Source organism: Sceloporus occidentalis, unplaced genomic scaffold (assembly GCF_023333645.1).
Source record: "Sceloporus occidentalis isolate IW3139 unplaced genomic scaffold, rSceOcc1.0.p SCAF_4, whole genome shotgun sequence".
In the NCBI taxonomy this organism is placed as follows: domain Eukaryota; kingdom Metazoa; phylum Chordata; class Lepidosauria; order Squamata; family Phrynosomatidae; genus Sceloporus; species Sceloporus occidentalis.
This window is the reverse complement of record NW_028316984.1, coordinates 94,853,893-94,872,965: the sequence shown is the minus strand read 5'-3', so window position 1 is coordinate 94,872,965 and position 19,073 is coordinate 94,853,893. Positions and strand designations below refer to the sequence as shown.

Here is a 19,073-nt window from a genome sequence, read left to right as displayed (position 1 = left end):
CACATGTGCCATCACCCCAGCACAGAGTTTGCCAGAGTTTGTTATTGAAAGCCAGAGGGACACGGCACTTTGCAATAAATAAGTGAGTCTTGGGTTGCAGTTTGGGCACTCGGCCTCTAAAAGGTTCACCATCACTGATCTAGCATTTGAAAAAAAATTGCATTTGTAGTTTAAAAATAAACTGCAGTTTCACTGATTAAATAAGAAATTGGAGTTCAACCATAGTGTTTAGTTGCAGTATACACACAAAGAAAATATATTTTTATGAAGGCTTGTCTGTCTGATGAACCAATGATTGTCTGAACAGGACCACAGAGGAAGTCTAGATACAAAAAGGACGATGTGCTATCATGGCAAGTTAGTACTTGGATCCACATTAAGCCCTCACTAACAGATTTGAAATTATATGTGACAGACTAGGGCCTGTTACACACAGCCAAAATAATGCTGCTTCGGGTCTCTTTGGAGGTATGCTATTTAAATGATGCATGGGTCCTAAGAGTCTGGAGGTCGCGCCAAAGCCACACTCCATTCCTATGCACTGCAGTTTTGGTGCAGCTTCCAGATTCTTAGGATGCATGCATCATTTAAATAGCATACCTCCAAAGAGTCCCGAAGCAGCTTTATTTTGGCAGTCTGTAACAGACCTAGAACTCTTATTAACTGGCTCAAGTAATAACATTGAAAAGATAGGCTCAGGAAATTTTTAACAGACACATATGCTGAATTGCGCAAATCATACATATGTTAGCAAAGAAATGGCCAATAAATACAGTGCTCAGAATGTCTTGGCAAAAGTAGTAGAATATAGTAAAAAAAAAAAAGTGACATAGCTATATATAGTCAGATGTCTGGACAAAAATACTGGAATGCTTTATGAGAATCAAGAAATTACTGGAGCTTTGAGCATAAGCTCATCAGTCAGTCATATGACACTCAGGACTAATCTGATTTCAAAGTATCACAAAGGTGGAGGAATTAAAAAAAGCAACGAAGTGAATTTGCAGTGTGGACACACACACAGCATTTGATGCTACCGTTAGTTTAGTACGTATCCTTCTTGACAAGCTGATAGGCGTTTGAGAAATTTTGTAGAAGAATTTCAGCTATAAGTTCAAGAAAATGAAGAATGTGGTTGACCTGTTAGAGGAGCCGGTTACAGTAGCAAGTGTCTGGAAAAGAAGGTTGGACAATGTCCACCTGTAAGAGAACAGATTGTTGTAATACTACAGGTTGAGTATCTCTTATCTGGAATTTCAAAATCTGAAATATTTCAAAATTCAAAATTCGATGGGTATCAAAAGTGACACCTTTGCTTTCTTATGGTTCAGTATACACAAATGTTGTTTCATTCACAAAATTATTAAAAATATTGTGTGTAAAATTACCTTCAGCCTATGTGTGGAAGGAATTTCATGTGTATAAGGAATTTCATGTTTAAACTTGGGTCCTGTCTTCAAGATATCTCATTATGTATATGCAAATATTCTGAAATCCAAAAGATGTCTGGTCCTGCCCATTTCAGATAAGGGATACTCAGCTTGTAGTTACATTTTGGATTGACTTTCAAAGAGCAAATTTGATGTCTTTTTGAATGTCTTTAAGACATGTTTAGACAGGTTTTATTAATATTTTTAATACAATTAACTGTTTAAGGGACTGTTAAAAAGAAGAGTGCACTGTAACATGACTTGAACTCCTGACACAGAGTGGTATAAAGATCTAAATATAAATAAATTAAATTGTAAAACATGCTGCCTTTGATTCATCTAGAAAGAATTCTATGGCTTATGTTTAAAGGAGATCATAGTAATTTTCTCTGGCCTTAGACTGTAACTGTGATCTGTAGCCAGTTGGTCACACTTCGATAATGTTAAACTATACAATCTTTGTGTGTGAACCTGTGCAGGAAAACCTTTGTATTTCTATCATTGAGTCCTTCTCCTAGACTGAACTGAGAAATTTATTTTTAAATTTTTAACTGGGAGAAGTCAGTAAAGAATGCCTGATTTTCATTTATTGGTTCTTTCTTGTGTATTAACCATCAGTTTGTTTAACCAAATACTTATTTTACCCTATCTAAAATTGTTTTTGTTACCTAAACATACTCCATATACAGCTCAGAATAAAACATACTTAGGAGATGCCTTCAAGCCAAATGACCTTCTGTTTGTGTTTCACACCAGTTGCCCTAAAGATGAATATTAATTTCCTATGAATAAAGCAATAGCAAGACTTCCAGGGTGTGGCTAAAATTAAGAAAACATAGGCCTGAATACTATTGTTAGTTCCAAAAAGAGTAGACCCATTGAATCAATGGTGTTTACATAATTATTGTCTCACTATTCAGCAGTTGATTCATTGGGTTTGCTGTAGTTGGGACTTTCACTTAAGATTCAGACTGTGGTTTTAAGGGGTTAAATTGAATGTCAAACTTAGAGTCTTGAAACTGAAAGCCTGAACACTTCCATATTAACTGCTGTGTACAGCTAACCTTTCTGGCATGCATGTGTAGTAACTAGGTCATTAGATGAGATCCTTATTCCTTTTCTGTAGCTTTCTGCTTCCCTTGCAGACATGCTGACACAAGTAGACTGTCCAAACAGGTTTTACCTTGGGGATATGAAGCCATCCTTCTGCAACTTCATGTGGAAGGTGTAAACAAGATAAAAAAGTTTTCTCCTATCAAATGCATGTAGTATAGTGTACTATGTATACACTATTCCTGAGAGACCTGTTGTAGATCCTTAATTGTGAAGAAGTACTGCTAAGCAGAAGGCTGGATCTGGATTCAAGACAGCAGTGATTTCAGCCGTTTCATCAAGATTTTAGCATGTTTTACTCTGGCCTGTTACAGACAGCCAAAATAAAGCTGCTTCGAGTCACAGTGGAGGTATGGTGTTTCAATGATGTATGCGTCCTAAAAGTCCAGAAGTCGCACCAAAGCTACGCTCCTGCCCTAAGGACTGGAGCATGGCTTTGGTGTGGCTTCTGGACTCTTAGGACGCATGCATCATTGAAACACCATACCTCCACTGTGACTCGAAGCAGCTTTATTTTGGCTGTCTGTAACAGGCCTCTGTTTCCCATCTATGCACTAGGTTCACTTTTGGACACCATTTTTTGTCTCATAATGGACATGTTATTCTAATGGCCCTTAAGTTGAATCCTGCTGATCAGTTTGCTGGTGCTGCTGGTGCTGTTTTGCTATCAAGTTGACTTCTGCTTATGGCATTTTTATCAAAGGCCTCCAAGAGCCCTGGTCAACCACTGCTCTATTCAGGTCTTGCAAACTAAGGTCTGTGACTTCCTTCATTGAATCAACTCACCTATAGTCCAGTCTCCCTTTTCCTAATGGCTCCCACTTTACCATGCATTTATAATCTTTTCCAGTGAATCACGTTGTCTCATGATATATCCAAAATACAACAGCCTGACTTTAGTCATCTTTGTTTCTAGAGCCAGTTCAGGCTTGATTTGCCCTGAGTTCCATTTAGAGATTTGCACTACATATCTAAATGCATTGAAATTTGACTGCAAAATCCGTTGTTTACAGCCAAGCTGAGGACTAGCTGACATCTATTTTGACCTGTCAGACACAGCCTCAATTATTTAAAGTGGTGCTTCTTAGAACATAGTACCCTCTTGATGAAATAAAAGGGAACATCAATAAATAAGACAGGTACCCAGAATTCAATTGTTTTTGCATGCTTCCTTAATGTTTGAATTTATTTTACTTTGGTATAACCAGACTGCTTTCTGTATGTCAGTTTTGCCTATGTTTAATTGTAAGTTCTTTCATCTTGTTTTCACATCAGTCTGCAAATTTAAAATGTATGTATACACACACACACTTACAGAAAACATTCACCCTAAAATATATTAAAAATACATTTTTTCAGCCAAACCCACATCACAAAATTCAGGAAAGTGCATGATCCAAAGAATATAACTACATTCTAATCCATATACTAGTCTCAAATCCAAATAAGGTTGATTTGTTTAAAAATAGGGATCAGATTAAATCCTCAAGAAACCTATTCTTACCATTCTTGTTTCCACCTTTCAATATGTGTGTGTGTGCAAGGCGGGGGTTCTGAGGAAAAGCAGGGTATTCTCTCTTGCTTTCTTTGCAAGGTTCACATCTTCTGTATTCAGGGAAGTACTAGAAGCCCAACTTGGATTTTGTTGTTGTTGTTAGCTGCCCTCGAGTCGATCTCAATTCATGGCGACCCTATCTCCAAGATCCTCTGTCCCTATGACTTCAAACATTCAATATTGGCAGTGTTTCACAGAGCACTACTGTGCAGTTAAGCTTCCAGAAAAAATGCAGTAAATTCCCCCCACCTTCATGTAGTTTAAATAACTGACTTTCAGACATTTTTTGTCTCAATTTTGTTTTTGATATTGACACTTTATTCTAGAAACAGTAGTTGTGTTGTAAAATGTGAAGTGAAATGGTTACATTATGTGAAATGCGTAGCTGACGCTACATTAACTGAACCCTGGAGGATCCTCTTAGCCAGATTTTCAGAAACTAGACTCTTTATATGAAACTTGGGTTGTATAATTAGGGATCTAGGGGGGAAAGTATGTCAGTGGCTATAACAGTCAACAATTTTTGAGAGAAGAATGAATGTTCAACTTCAAAGATTGAGCACAAAAAGTTTTAAAAGGTTGTTTAGAACTAAAATCCACCTCATCAAAGTGCTAAGTGTTATGGGTGACCAAAGAATGTGTATCCTGTAGCTAATTAGCTTGAAGTACTTAAGAATATTATTATTTTCAAATGTACACAAGCAAAAAAAATGGTCGAACTACTTGTGATACTAGCAGTAGGCTTTTGGTCAAAGTCACTGGGGGAAACTGCTTCAGGACTGCTCCTCTGCAGATCAGAATCTTTCTTACATTACATAGGATTCAAAGGGGGGGGGGGGGAGATCACAAGGCTTATTGAGATATCTTTTGTACATGACTTTTTTGGCCTGTTACATAACAAACGAATGGCAGAAATGCTGTTGCTCCAAGCTCCTTAAGCTACAAATTAAAATAACACAAATATTCCTGTATATTGGTTGTCACTCTTCCTAAATCAAGGTTAAATATGTATATAATAATTTCAGATTGGTGTTTCTCAATCTTTGGTTCTCCAGTGTTTTTGAATTTTAGTTCACAGAAGCTCCAGCTGACATGACTGATGATCAGGGATTCTGGAAGTGGAAGTCTTAAGCAACTGGTTGGTCAGATGTTGGTGGAAACTGCTGTTTTGTGTCATTATAGGTTAATGCCTTTTATTCTAGCTGATATAATATCTTAAAGGTTTTATCTAACAAGAGTATTTCAGTTTTTATTTAGAATCATGGGACAGATTAGAAAAGTACCCAGTAGTTTCTGCATGCTGTCTAGCCCCTCTCCAGTGATCCTGTTGACCATCTTATCACAGTTTCTGTCTTCTCATTTCATTCTCTTGGATTTTCTGATCCCTATTCAAAGTTTCAGATAATTTCTGTGCTCACATTTATGGAGAATGGAATGGGAAACAAACTCAAGATTCCATGTCATAATTAAGGGAGGGCTTTTCCTTTGTTTTAAGGGTTGAGCTGCAGGAGCATATGGAGTTGTGAGAGTTGATCAGATGGGAAACAGGAGACATGTCTCCTGAATCATGACTTGAAATTTTAACTTGAAATCTGTCAGGGAGGAGACAACTTGAATTAAGAAATGCTTGCTACAACTGCTTGACAGATGGTGGTCTCCAACACTTTAAGAATGTACAGTGTGCCTGCTCCATGTGCGGATTCTGGTTTATGCGGAAGCCGCACTGCTATTAATTCAGTGGTGCGCACGCACACACTGCGCCACCGCAAGCACAAGCCCCATTCACTTTAATGGGCTCAAGTATATGTGGAATTCGCCTTATGCGGGGGGGGGGGGAATGGATCTCCCGCGTAAGGTGCAACTACACTGTATTGTTGAACATGCTTCAGTCAATTGACAGGGAAGACAGCTTTCTCAACAATTTTCATGTGAAACATTTCCAGCTTTAGCTTGTTGCAAGCTGAAGCCTGCACTTTAAAAAAACCCCAAAAAACAAAGCCCTTATTACAAGTTTAAGTGCGAGTGTTTTCCCCCATCAGTTTCAAAACATTTTCTAAAATATTTAGTGGGCCTGTTTGGGCAGCAAGACAAGCACATAGTCAACAGAAAGGGCAGTTAACATTTTTAAAGTGTTTGTTTGTGTTAAGTCGGACAGAGTTTGAGTACTCTGCAATTTTCTTAAATAGTCTCTATAGTAAAATGGGGCAGGCTTTTGTTTTTGAAATGTTGCTTTGCAGTTTTAATCAGAAAAATGAAGTTTGCTTCTTTTAATTCATGAGACAGAGTAATTTTCTTAAAACAAATGTTTTTTTTCTTCAGGCCTCCTATATTAATATTCTCTGGGGTGCCTACTGAATACTTTTTTTTTATGACCACAGAAAGGGGCAAATAAATAGCTAATTTGGCAACAGTTAGTAATAAAGTGGATTTGTAAACTCTGTGTTATTCTTTAATATTTCCTAATAAATGCACCCTGTGTTGAATGGATCCTTATTATTAATGGCAAACATTTTAAACAAAGGTCTTGCTGTATGGAGTACCGGTGCCTGTTCGTTGCATGGAAAGCTTTATGTCATGTGTATGTGATAAAAAAAATTCTGTGTAGTAAATTTTTGAGCAGTGAATTTTTCAGCATATAAATTTTACTTAGGTGGCAATAAACAAGATGAGACTGCTCATGCTTACAGTCCTTTTTAAACATGTGCTGTTAGCAATTAATTTTACCTTAGCAGGTTTATCCTATAGATGTGAATGCTTAGACAACTTTCCAGTGATTCCTAAACTTTGGTCCTATGTGTTTTGGACTTCTGTTCCCAGAAGCCCCAGCCAGGTTAGCCAACAGTTAGGAGTTCTGGGAGCTGAAGTCCAAAGTCTCTGGAGGACCAAAGTTTGAGAACCACTGGTTTAGCCACATCTATATACTTTATTTCATTAGCGATACAACATAACTGCAAATTTAATTTTGTTATAAGATAGTGAACAGTAAAACTCAGGTACGGAATTCAGTGTCTTTCAAAGCGTGGATTAATTTTCAAGACAAAGGTTGACAATTTTGTTATTCTCCTCCTTTAAACTGGAAACTGTTTGCTGCTGCTGCTGGCCTGAAAATTGCATCTGTCTAAAAGTACATTGAAATCAAGTATTGGGGGACTGCATCATCAGGTCAGGAATCAACTCTGTCATTGCTCTGATGAAGTTGCTTCCATATTCAGAATGGAGAGAAGGATCCCATGCCCAAACCATGTTCTCAGGTTTTCAGGTGGTTCCAAGATCTACAAAGAGGGATGGGAGGAAAACAGTGTCATTGCAGTGAACATACTAGCACAGGGTTGATTTAATCTTCAGTGTACAAATTCTCTTTCATGTGATGTATGGCTTCTGATAAGCTTAAGACTTGAGTAGAGAATTAGGGTTGTGTCAGTTGCTCTACTGCATGCTGCTATGTTACACCGGTATATGAGACCCATAAACTGTTGGCCTCCTTTGCTTCATTTCAAATAACAGAAAGCATCCCTGTATCATATATGCATTTTGGACGGAAGAAATTCTATATACATGTCTGAAATCTTACCAGTTTTTAACCAGCACCCTGACCTGCTGCCTCATTTGAGTTACATAACTTTAGAATCTTGATTAGAGCGCTGAACCTCTTTGCCATTGGCTAATTTTCTATAGACACAGGTTAATGTTTGTTTTTTACTCATACTGTTTCTTTTTGTCATTTCTTATTTGATAGTGCAATTTTTTTAAAAAAAGTGGCTGTGTACTTTAATGGTATTGCTAGGACCATAAAAAACTGCTTCATTTGAAGTTACTACTCTACATAGCCAACCTTGTTTTGGAGAGCAAAGCTTTCCGCTTCCTCCATTGCCAGCCTGGGTTTGCTTGAAATGGAGAGATGTAGTGATAATTAAGTTATCTGTTAACCTGAAAATTTGGTGGTAGAATGCAAACGCTAATGTAGAGTCAGTATTAGATCATACAGCAAATGTAAGCCCTAGCACAAAAGCAACCAAGGTATTTGAAGAAGAAATGTGTTGTCTGGATTTTGGTGTTGCATGTAAACTACTTCCTTGCCTACTTGTTTACCCTCATCACTTAAATCAAGGGTATATAGGGTGCCACTGTTGACCAGCATTATTAGTGGTTTAGGGAAGAGTGAATGCCATGCCTACTTGGACATACAACCAGTAAAGTCCTTAGTAGATGCCTTGTACTCACAGGAGAGGTTGGCATGTGTCGGAGATAGTACTACACTTTCTGAATGAATGTTTTCTGTGGATGATTCTGAAAAGACAAGATAAACAAATCTAGTTTGTCTTGCTTTCCAAGATAAACTAGATTTATTTCAGCTTAGTTATTAACTTTTCAGTATCAACACTAGATTTCTCATGTCATGAAGGATAATTCCAAGCAAAACATATTTGATTTGAGGCTGGATGAAATGAGACATTGTCTGAGAGAATATGTGGCCATACATTTTTTTGACTTAACATCTGGATGATCTATATACATCATGAAGGCAACATTTGCAGTTGGCACTGGCTGAAATACTTGCCATTAACACAATGGCTAAGCTGTTGGCTTCTTTAATATACCTTTTGAGCCAGGTATATAAATACATGAATAAGGCTGCAGCCTCCATCGTTTTAAAGGCTTTCCTAACAACATGTGTATGTATAAAGTGAAGATCCATTGGATATGGGCTCTGCTGTGTTCTTGAATACTCCACAGATCATAGAAGTCTTAAGTGTAAAAGAACTCCCTCCTTGTTTGTGTTCATGCACTTTCTCTGTAATACTGTGCTGCAAACCGGGTACTTGAAAGAAACTTGCTTGTCCCTCACACTACTTCTCTTGTCCTGTTGCACAGCCGGCGCCAGTCTAAAAAGGCCAATTCAAATGCTTCTTATTGGCATTGGCTCCTTAGCCTTGGCTTTTTCTTAGGGTTTGTAAAAAGGAGCAGCTGTTTGTCTTTTCCAGCCGACTGCCCCCTCCTTCCAAATTTCCTCTGCTGCTCTGTCATTGGCTGAAGGAAAGAGGAGGCAGGGAGAGCTGGAGGTGAAGTAAGCTGTGTAAACTCTGAATGTGGTTGAACTAGTTTTTTTTTTGAGGAGGGAAGGAGAGAGATCTGGTAAAGTGACTCAAGTCTGTACTGGCAGTTCCCAATTTCCCCTCTTTTCCTCACTTTCTCTCTCTTTCTCTCTCTCTAACATGGTTGGGGATCATTGTAACCTCAGCGGCGAAAGACCTGTACTTTCTCAAACTCCCAAAACTGGATTAAGCTGCAAAATGGTCCTACAGGCAGTGGGCAAAGTATTAAGGTAACAACCTCTACAAAAATATCTTGATGTGAGGGTGAGGAGAGTGAGAGTGAAAAGAGAGTGCATGTATTTGCCACAATCTCATTCTGGAACATATTTGCCTGTTAAATAATTTGGGGCCATCTGACCCTTATGGAGATCAGTGGCAAAACAGCACTAAATTTAAAGATGCAAAATTACAGTCTTGTTCCTCAGAGGCAAAATTGTACAAGAGAAGTTTTTGAAAAGATCTTGTTCAGTTGACTGGTGTCCTTAGGCACACTTAGTCTGGGTTCAATAGAGATGTCAGTAACTTAAGTGGTTTGGTTTTGTCAAGTATATACTGTTGGTTGAAAATTCAGAGTGAAAAATAAAAATAACGTGTAATTTTTTCCTTGCTTACTTGTATTTTACAATTTTGTTTCAATTGTTACTGGCTTTGACATGGGTGGGTGGGGGGATTCCCAGCATATATATCAGCTGTGGCTTATTTAAGTATGGTTAGTCAATTAAAGCTACAGTCCTATTCACATTTTGGAGTAAGTCTCACAGTACAGCTCCCTCACCCCAGTGGTGTACAGAACTGGGCTGTAGGTTATTTTTTGGTTTCACAAATAGCTTCAATAGATTATTTTTGTTCATAGAAACTTGAGTTACAGAGTTTTATAAGGCTGTGTGCTCATAACCTGTCTATGAGAGAGTTTTGATCAGACATGAAGAATGAAGTTCAGAAGCATGTTGAAAAGACCATGTAATGTTTCACTAGAAATAGTAACATAATACTAAGATGAGGGATTAGGAATTTCCTGCTTACTAGAAAATGCCTTTATTCACTGTAATGGTAGAGAAATTTTTCCACAGGCATTAAATGGAAAGCTATCTTTCAGATGGAGTTTTTCATACTTAAATCAGACACTAATGCTTATTTAAGTTTGTGTTAAGCAAAGTTGTTAAAATTTGGTTTTCATGTCAGGAATCTGTTACTTAAGCATGAAACTTGTTTTTGGCAAAATTTGGGCAGCTGCTTCCTTATTATTTAAGGCTAATTGTTTAAACATTTTGTCAACCAAAATATCCCTTCTTTTCTAATTGTTTATGTGTTGCTAAACCAGAAAACCTGAATTTCATTGCATAAAATATTAGCTTTAGGACTGACCCTTTCGAATTGCATTTAGATGTGGTATAAATTGTTTTGAATGCTAGAGCACAATACTATTAATCCATTTTATCTTTCTCTACTCCAGTCTGGCCTCTTCTTTGTTTTATATCTTTTAGAAGCAGATTACAAGTCCAATAGAGAAAATGATGGCACTATTTTAAAATGTTTTGCTGAAAAAAATGTGTATAGCTAAATCTTAATAAATACAGTGCGCCCGCATTATACACGGCTTCCAGCATGCGCTGGAAGCTGTGGCGGAAGGAAGGGAGGTGCACACCAGAAGAAAACAATGGTGCACGCTCCTGTGGCATGTGTCCTGCGCCCCGCCGCCACAGGCACGAGCCCCATTAATTTGAATGGGGCTTGAGCATCCATGTTTTTTCCCTTACGCGGGGGGTCCGGATCATGTAAGGGAAGGGAGACTGTCCTGGCAAATTCCTGTAGCTTGCAGAATCCACTGTGTACTCATAATTTGATATTTTTTAAAGTTTCTATAAACACTATAAGTTCTTCCTTTTCTCTCCCCACTCCCACCTGTGATGTACTGCATTTATGTGGACAAAATGTACATTCTTTATCCATGTTCATCAGGATAAATGTATATTTTAAAATTATTTTGTTGTAAGTACTATATCACATGTGAGATTGTATGTCATGACAGTGTTGTTTTCTGTATGAAAGTGGCCAAACTTGATTGCATATGCATTGTCTGTGACTTAATGGATAGAGAAAACATAGCTGATTAAGCAATGGCAACTTAAGTTGTGAGTGAAACACTAATGATATGGTACGTGTGATCACCTCACTGAGAGTTAAATATAATGATGGCTTTGGAGGGGGGTGGAGTTGTGGCTTGTCCATCAGTGTAGGCTGGGATCTTTTGTTGAATCAAACTGCAGTTAACCAAGAAGAGAAAACGATGTCACTGTGGAGTAATTGTATCATTTTTGACTGCTGGACCTATTAAAATATGCTGTAGATTTACTTGTTTGTATACAAGTCAATTTCAGTATATATTACTGAATGGGGATGTGTTTGCCTTTCTGTCATGAAAAAGTGGAATGCATTTAGGGTAGTCAGTACTTTGAGATGCATTAAACTCCATATGGGGAGGAAAGGTGAAGTATTACTAAATATATAAGATAAAATAAACAAGGGAAGAGACAGGTATGCGTATTATGAAGGTGGATAAGAACAGGACTACCAGAAAGCTAGACAAATATATCAGTTCAGCTTCCTAGGAAACAGGTCTTTCATTAAAATCAATAAACCACATATTGATTCCTTATAGTTGTGAAGATATATGTGGAAGTGAGTAGCTTTAGGTGACATCTCAGAAGCCAAAGGGAGTTTATGATCAGTGGCCTTTGGCCCTCTCCATAACTACTAGCAACAGAATAAATTCTGGAAAAGCGGGGAACCTGTACGCTTGCTTATTTGGTGTAATTTATCCAAGTCACATATATTTATGCTTTCCTCATCACAGAATTTGGATTAGTTTGGTGTAGGATTGTTTTGTTGTGAATTCACCTCCACCCTTACTCCAAATCCCTGAACAAGGTGTGATAAAATCAAAGGGAAGTTGAAGAAAAAGTGTAATGTTCATTTGGTGTTTCAAAAGAAAAGGCAGTGGGACTCACCAGAAACTCACATATGAAATGAGTTACCTGAAGTACCAGCAAGAGAGGAAATGGCTAATTAAATATTTCCTCATCTCTTTGCAGTGCCATGTTCTGCATGTAATTATTCTCAGTCAGCAGGGTTGATGGTACGAGAATGTAATAGCTCTATTAAAAGAAATGGGGTACAGCTGAAAAGGGTGACCAGAAATGAAGCATGAGCAACAAGTGGGATAGACTGCTCAGCAGAAGTAAATAAATTGTTTAAATGGGTTAGATGGCATCTGTATGTGTTGGAAGATAGAGGCTGTGGATCTGTATGTGATGGGAGACAGAGGCTGTGAAAATTTGCAACTCTTGAATAGCCTTTTTAAAAAAAAACAACAAAAAACTAAATTGGCTAGTTGTGATAATTTTCAGGTGTCAGGTCCCCCCTCTCCTTTTTTTGTCCTTTCAATTTAGCCTGGCTTCAAAGAAGACGGATGGATGATTCAGAATGCAGCAGAAGCTAAAGTCAGTAAAACAGTAACCTTTCAGTTGTGTTGCAACTGAAATGAACCACCTTTGCTTTTGTGTTTGCAGAGAGAATTGGGACACAGACATGACAGACTTTCCAGTTGAAATGCCTTTACATTTTTAAACAAAGATAAACAACTGCCATTTTCATCCAGTTAACACTTGTGTATTTCTTACCACCCATTCAGCTGATTTTTCCCGTTTACTTTACTCTTAATACCCCTCCAGCTGCCCCAGGCACTCTAGTAGTGTAAACCTGTAATGATGGGTTTGCGTATTAAAATTAATACTTTATCTGAATTGGGTAGTGGTAAGATTTATTTCGTTTTTTCTCCTCTCACCACTTATGTGTTTATGGACGAGTCTGGAAAGGCTCTCCTGGATGTAAAGAAACAATTTTTGACATTTAGTGCTTTTGCATTTCCTTTTGCTGAAAGTATATTGTCTTCAATAGATTTGTTAGATCATATACACATTGCTCCAGAATGCTTGGTGTGAAATAGTTTCCCAGTTTTTGCATAGCTACAACTTGTAACTGTGAATCCTGTTCACTTTATCATAACCCTGTGTGTAGGAACTAAATAGAAGACCAAAGCAGTACAATATTGTGATAGCTCAGTTCCAGCCAAGGCTCCCTATTAGATCATTTATCTTTTTTGCAATTTGTAGCAAAAGAATGAAAATCCTAGCAATCTGAGTTTATAAAATATTGAATTAGTTCTGTGTTCCACTTCAAAGAAATCTGAATTCTGTACCAGAATAGGAGAAAATGTACTGAGAAAGGTATCTCATATATTTAGTATTTAAAATATTTGCAGCCGAAAAGCTCACAATCCTGACTAGTAGAAGCCCTGTTGCATAAACATGTGCATATTAATATTTCTCCAAACCATGTACCACCATGAGAACTACACACTTTTAAAAAGGCAACAGTTTGTGCTTCCTAGAATTGTTTCTTCCTACAATGGATTCTTAAGAGGAATGTAACAAAACTGGCAACCCTGGTTAATTTAGGTATTAGTCACAATATACATAGTACAGTAATCCAATGGAACAAGTTTTAATTAGATGGTACAGAGCTATTAAATATTTTTATAACAAAACTCCACTTTTCTTTACAATGTCTGTGATATAATTCTGTGTACTTTTAAACTACTTATCAATGTCCATTTGATCTTTAATGGAAATTTTAGGACTTTGTATGCCTAAGTCAAAATACTCATTAATTACAGTGTAACCTATCCTATAAACTCTGGTACAAAACAACCATCAAGAAGCTTGTTTAAGCAATATTTAAAATAGGATGGAAACTGAAAGGTAAAAGGCAATTGGGGAGCTGTCTAAATTGTTTTTTTGTCTTTGTCCTTTGTTCTGTTCTTTATTTTTCCATTGGAGTAAAATAGTCCAGGGAAAACATTTGATGGAGAGCAAATTATTGTCTGCAGATGGAATTGAGTGTTTTCAATCTCTCCAAACTGAAGCCTGATTGCCTCATTAGGTCTTAGCAAAAAGTTGGCACGAAGACAACATTCACTGAATTCTGTCTGGCAGAAATTCTTAAGTAGCATTTATATAGTACTTCAGTAGTGCATGGTAAAGAACAACTGTATATTTTGTGCTTAAAGTAAAAATATATTGCTCCAGACTAACTATTATGTGCTTAGGAAGGCCAAATGATGCAGTCTGAATAAATTATGATACACAAATATGTTTAAATTTGCATAAGCAGTTGTGTAGTTCTTTCTCTGCAGATTATGAAATGACCAAGGAGTGTTGTGGTATACTGCAGCACTAGTCCCTGACATTGGCAGGTCCTTCCCAAAGGTTTGTGCATGTACTGTTAAGCCCATTTTCATAGCTCTGGGGGCAGGAAAATGGCTTTAAACATAAAGGAACATAGTATGTTTGGATTATTAATTCTGTTCAGTCAATCACTTTGTTTATACCTTTTCCTCACTAAAAGGGGTTTACAGATCAAAAGAAATACATATAAAATGAAATGAAGTTACAAAAATGTTCATATGTATATGTGCATCAGAATCAAGATTAAAATAGTATTAAATGATCTGTACAATTGAAACAATTTAAAACATAGGACAAAAATAGTACTAAAACAACTAGTTCTCAAATACCTGTTAGAATAGGAAGATCTTTGCCTGCCAACAAAAGGCCATTAAGGAGGAAGGCATCCTCACCTCCTTTGAAAGATAATTCCAGATTTTTTGGAGCAATCCCAGAGAAGGCCTTCATCTGCCTTCCCATGTTGCATGCCTTTGCAGCCGGTGGGATTGAGAGAAGCTCCTCCCTTGAAAATCTTTGAGCTTGAGCAAGCAGATAGGAAAATATACAGCCCTTCTAATAGCTTAGGTGTGGGCAATCAAGGGTTTTATAAGTCATATGATTGAATTATGCTTGGAAACAGACTGACAACCAGTGGAACTGTTGTAATAAGTGGGTCTTGTGCTCCCTGTAACCAGCCCCTGTTAACAGCTGAAATTAACTAGTTTAAATTTCTGAATATTCTTCTAAGGCCAGCCCCATTTGAAAAGCATTAAAGTAATCCAAGTGGAATTTAACTAGGCCATGTATCCCTATGGCCAATTCAGATGGCACAGTCCTAATCACTGGTGAAAACTAAGCATTCCAGTTCAAGGCTGAGTCCAGAAATACACCTGAACTGCAAGGTGTTGCATGAATCTTAAAGTTCCACAGCATCACAAGCCCAGGCCCCAAGATCACCTTGCTTAGCTAAGAAAGGGAGAATCCATATTTTTTCCTGCTCTCTTTTAGTTAAACACACTCAAAAACCCTGCAGACTGAGGGATAGGTCGACAGGTCAGGGAAATGCATCTCCTCTCCCAATCTTGCTTGCGGATGCACAGAATATCCTTGTGGGCAAAGCTAAGTGAGATTTCTACCTTCATCCTACTGGTTCTCTGTATTGCAAGCCACATCAGCATGCTCACCAAGTATCAAATCCTGAATGACAATTGTTTTTCTATTCACCAGCCTGGTATTGAGCAGCAACATTTTCAACCCAGGGGGGATTGTTGCCACAGCTACAATTTCCTGCGCTTTCTTCCAACCACAAAATCATAGGATACACATGTCCTTAAGTAGGAAGAGGGTAAAATGAATTTGCAATGGATTTATATGCCAAGAGCACCCATTTCACAAACATGTAACCATCAGTGGATCCAGTAGCATTGACAAAATCATCCCAGTGGTCTCTTCTAACTCTATAGCATCAAAGAATTGGAAGAGACTGCAAGGGCCATCCAGTCCAACCCCCCTGCCATGCAGGAAATCTAAATCAAAGCATCCCTGACAGATGGCCATCCTTTAGTGTGAACACAAAAAGTTATGCCTCCTGCAGTTTTCTAAGTTCTTTGGCATTGTCTTCCTTTGCTTCATCCTTTACATCCTTTGTTACATGACCCTAAGTTTTACTCTCGACTTATCCGTGGGCCATGTCAAATAACATAATGTTAGCCCCCAAACCTGCCCTCAACTTATACATGAGATCAACTTATAGTGGAGTATATACAGTATTTAGTAGCTGGATTGCTGGAGCTTAGAAAAAAATTATAGCATTGTATCTCACCAAATAGAGAGAACTATAATTTTATAGTTTTGGCATTTTCACATCTTGTTGCAACTTTGAACTCACTTAGCTGGGAGTGGATCTTATTGAACTCAGAAAATATGCAGGGGAAGCTGTGTTGTCCATTTAGCAAATCGAAACAAAAATCCACCAAACAGTGATACTTTTATTGGCCAAACGAAATGCACAATATACTTGTTGCAAGCTTTCGAAGCTCCACTGGTACCTCTACACCTACCACTTCGCACATGGCTAGAAGGAGGAGGAGCCAGACTGCAAAATTTACCCTCCTTGTACCATCGTAACTAAGGACAGAAACAGCAAAATGCAGGCATCTTACTAACATCTCCAATTTTTTCTTTCTCCTCTTTGGTTTATAACATCTTGCCTGATGAAGAAGCCAGTGGAGATTTGAAAGCTTCCAACCAATATATTGTGCATTTGGTTGACCTATAAAGGTATCACTTATTGAACTGAGTGAGACCTTACTCCTGATATTTGCATTAGACTCTCTTGGTGTAACAGATAGGTTCTGAAAACTACATAGCTTCAAGTTCCGGGCATCATCTTTTCATAGCTGAATATCAGAAGAATGAGCAGAATAGCAAGTAATGGATACATGAATCAGGCTCTTAGATCTTTCACAAAAGTGTTGCTTAGGGATTTGAGGATGGCAGCTCTTGGCAAAACACCATATAAATTAAATAGCTCTTTGTGTTTCCTGAAAATGAAGCATTATGAAAGTTTCTTTTATGTCAGAGAGCAAATTCCAACTGAAAGTCATATTTATCACTTCTCAGTGGGGAAGATATAGGCGGGTAACAGACTGCCGAAAAGCGGCGGCCTGCACCCGCCCCTTTGCCCACCAGATCGGGGCCTCAGTGGCCAGAGCGGCAGCTGCTGAGGCCCCAATCCGCTGCTTTCCAGGCTGCGGGGAAGCGGCAAAAGGCCCCTTCCCCGCAGCCTGGAAAGGGGTGTCCTTGGGGCTTCAAGCCCCAAGGACACCCCGCGGCGGCGGGGAGGAGGAGAAAGAGGCCGCTTGGCCTCTTTCTCCTTTGTGTCGCTGGGCGCAGCCGTCTGAAGGCTGCGCCCAGCAATGCAAATGGCAAAAGGAGCTCCATTTCGGAGCTCCTTTTGCGGCCAGGGAAGGGGCGTACTATGCACCCTGGCGCAGCGTGACGACATCACATCCGCGCCACCCCGTATAGAGGTGGCGCGGTCGTGATGTCAAAATGGCAGAGGCTGTGTGGAACGTCCGCCGCCATTTTGTGCGCGTGCTAGGGTTGGGGGCGTCCGGAAATGATGCCCCTTTCTAACCCTAGCATGCACGGAGTGCGCACTTTAAGGCCCCTCTGTAACAGGCCATAGAGACTCAAAGCCTGGCCAGTGGTTATAAAAAGTTTCTTCATATGCTTGCATCTTGTCACTTAATAACTGCAGCCTGCTTTACTTGCATGTGTGCATGTCTTCAAGTCGCTTGTCATCTTATGGTGGTCCATGATTTTGGCAAGAAATACTCTGAGGTGATTTGCCAGTTGCTTCCTCTGTAATACAACCTACACACCTGGTATTTGTTGGCTGTCTCCCATCCAAGTATAACCAAGGCTGACCAGCTTCCAAGATCAGATGGGATATGGTGCCTTAGGAGTATTTAGGCCCAAGGCAGATTTTGGGTCTTACTATTTGTTCTGTCAATAGTATTCCAATGTTGATTTTAAAAAAAGCCCTACACATGTGTGCATGTGTATAGTCACTACTACAACAGAAATATTAACATCTAAAAACAAAAAGGTTGACTTGTGTCCCTCAGCTGCTCTGATGTGAATCACATGTGATATATCCAAGGTGGCATTATGGTGATGATGGAATATTACAATGTGGTATTTGCTCAAAGTGGGTGATGTCAAGTACAGCTGTTTTAAAAAGCATGTGGATGTCTGAGAGAGAAAGGGTGAGAGACTCTCAAGCATTATCCATTTCTTATAGTGAGATCTTTAAAGAATGGACTTGAATTTTTATGTTTCTATTTCTACATTTTGTCTGACTTGAATTATTGAAAACAAACACGCGAAGGGGAACCACAATACTTAGGATTCTCACCTAAGGCTTTCTAATAAAAGCATACTTTATCCAAGGTCAACTATATCCATAGGTAATATTTTTACTATGTCTTATTTCTAACCTGAGGTGCAGTGTGATCTCTGCTTTTGAATTTATCACAGGAATCCTTTTTATTTATCAAAGCCCCTCAGAAATTATCGACTTTTTAAAAATACAGTAGCAGTTGAAAACAAATGGCTAATCTGACAGCAATTTTGTAGTTGGCATTGTTCTCACATCCCTCTCCAAAAAGCATGAGTACATTTGCTAAGTGGGGAGATGTAGACTCTAATGCTGTAGCAGTATTTGGTTTTTGACATAATAAGTTGTATTTCATAATGAAAAACATATTTAAAATATTGTGAAAATACTTGTATTTAGCAACCAGCTTCGGTAGATGTTGTAAGCATCTTTAATATTGTATTCATGGAAGGAGTTCTTAAATGTGTTTTCAGGCAAGTAGGGAGGCTGCCACCCTTATCCCTTGTCTTTGTATTCTTTTCAAAATTAGTTTCGTAGGGAAATGCAAGCTTGCTTGCACATACTTGGAAAGAGTTATGCACTGTAGAAATGTTTACTGTTTGCATTATTTTGGAGTCTTTTGGAAAAGAAATGTTGAAAAAGCTCTTGCATATTTGCATTAGAAACAGATGCTGAAAGATGGTGAGAAGTGAC

At 38.4% G+C, this 19,073-nt stretch overlaps 1 protein-coding gene across 4 annotated transcripts in view; it reads left to right on the top strand.

Annotated features, from left to right (window-relative positions):
- Window positions 1-19,073, top strand: part of MOB2 (MOB kinase activator 2) — a 164,433-nt gene that overhangs the window by 112,158 nt on the left and 33,202 nt on the right. The window contains exon 2 of one of the 4 annotated variants that reach the window (XM_089520960.1): window positions 9,338-9,421. The exons of 2 other annotated variants lie outside the window; for them this stretch is intronic. In XM_089520960.1, coding sequence (XP_089377086.1) covers window positions 9,338-9,421 — 84 coding nt within the window. Of the gene's footprint in view, window positions 1-9,201; window positions 9,422-19,073 lie in introns of those variants that run through there. One more of the 4 variants, XM_089520959.1, reaches the window with a different exon arrangement.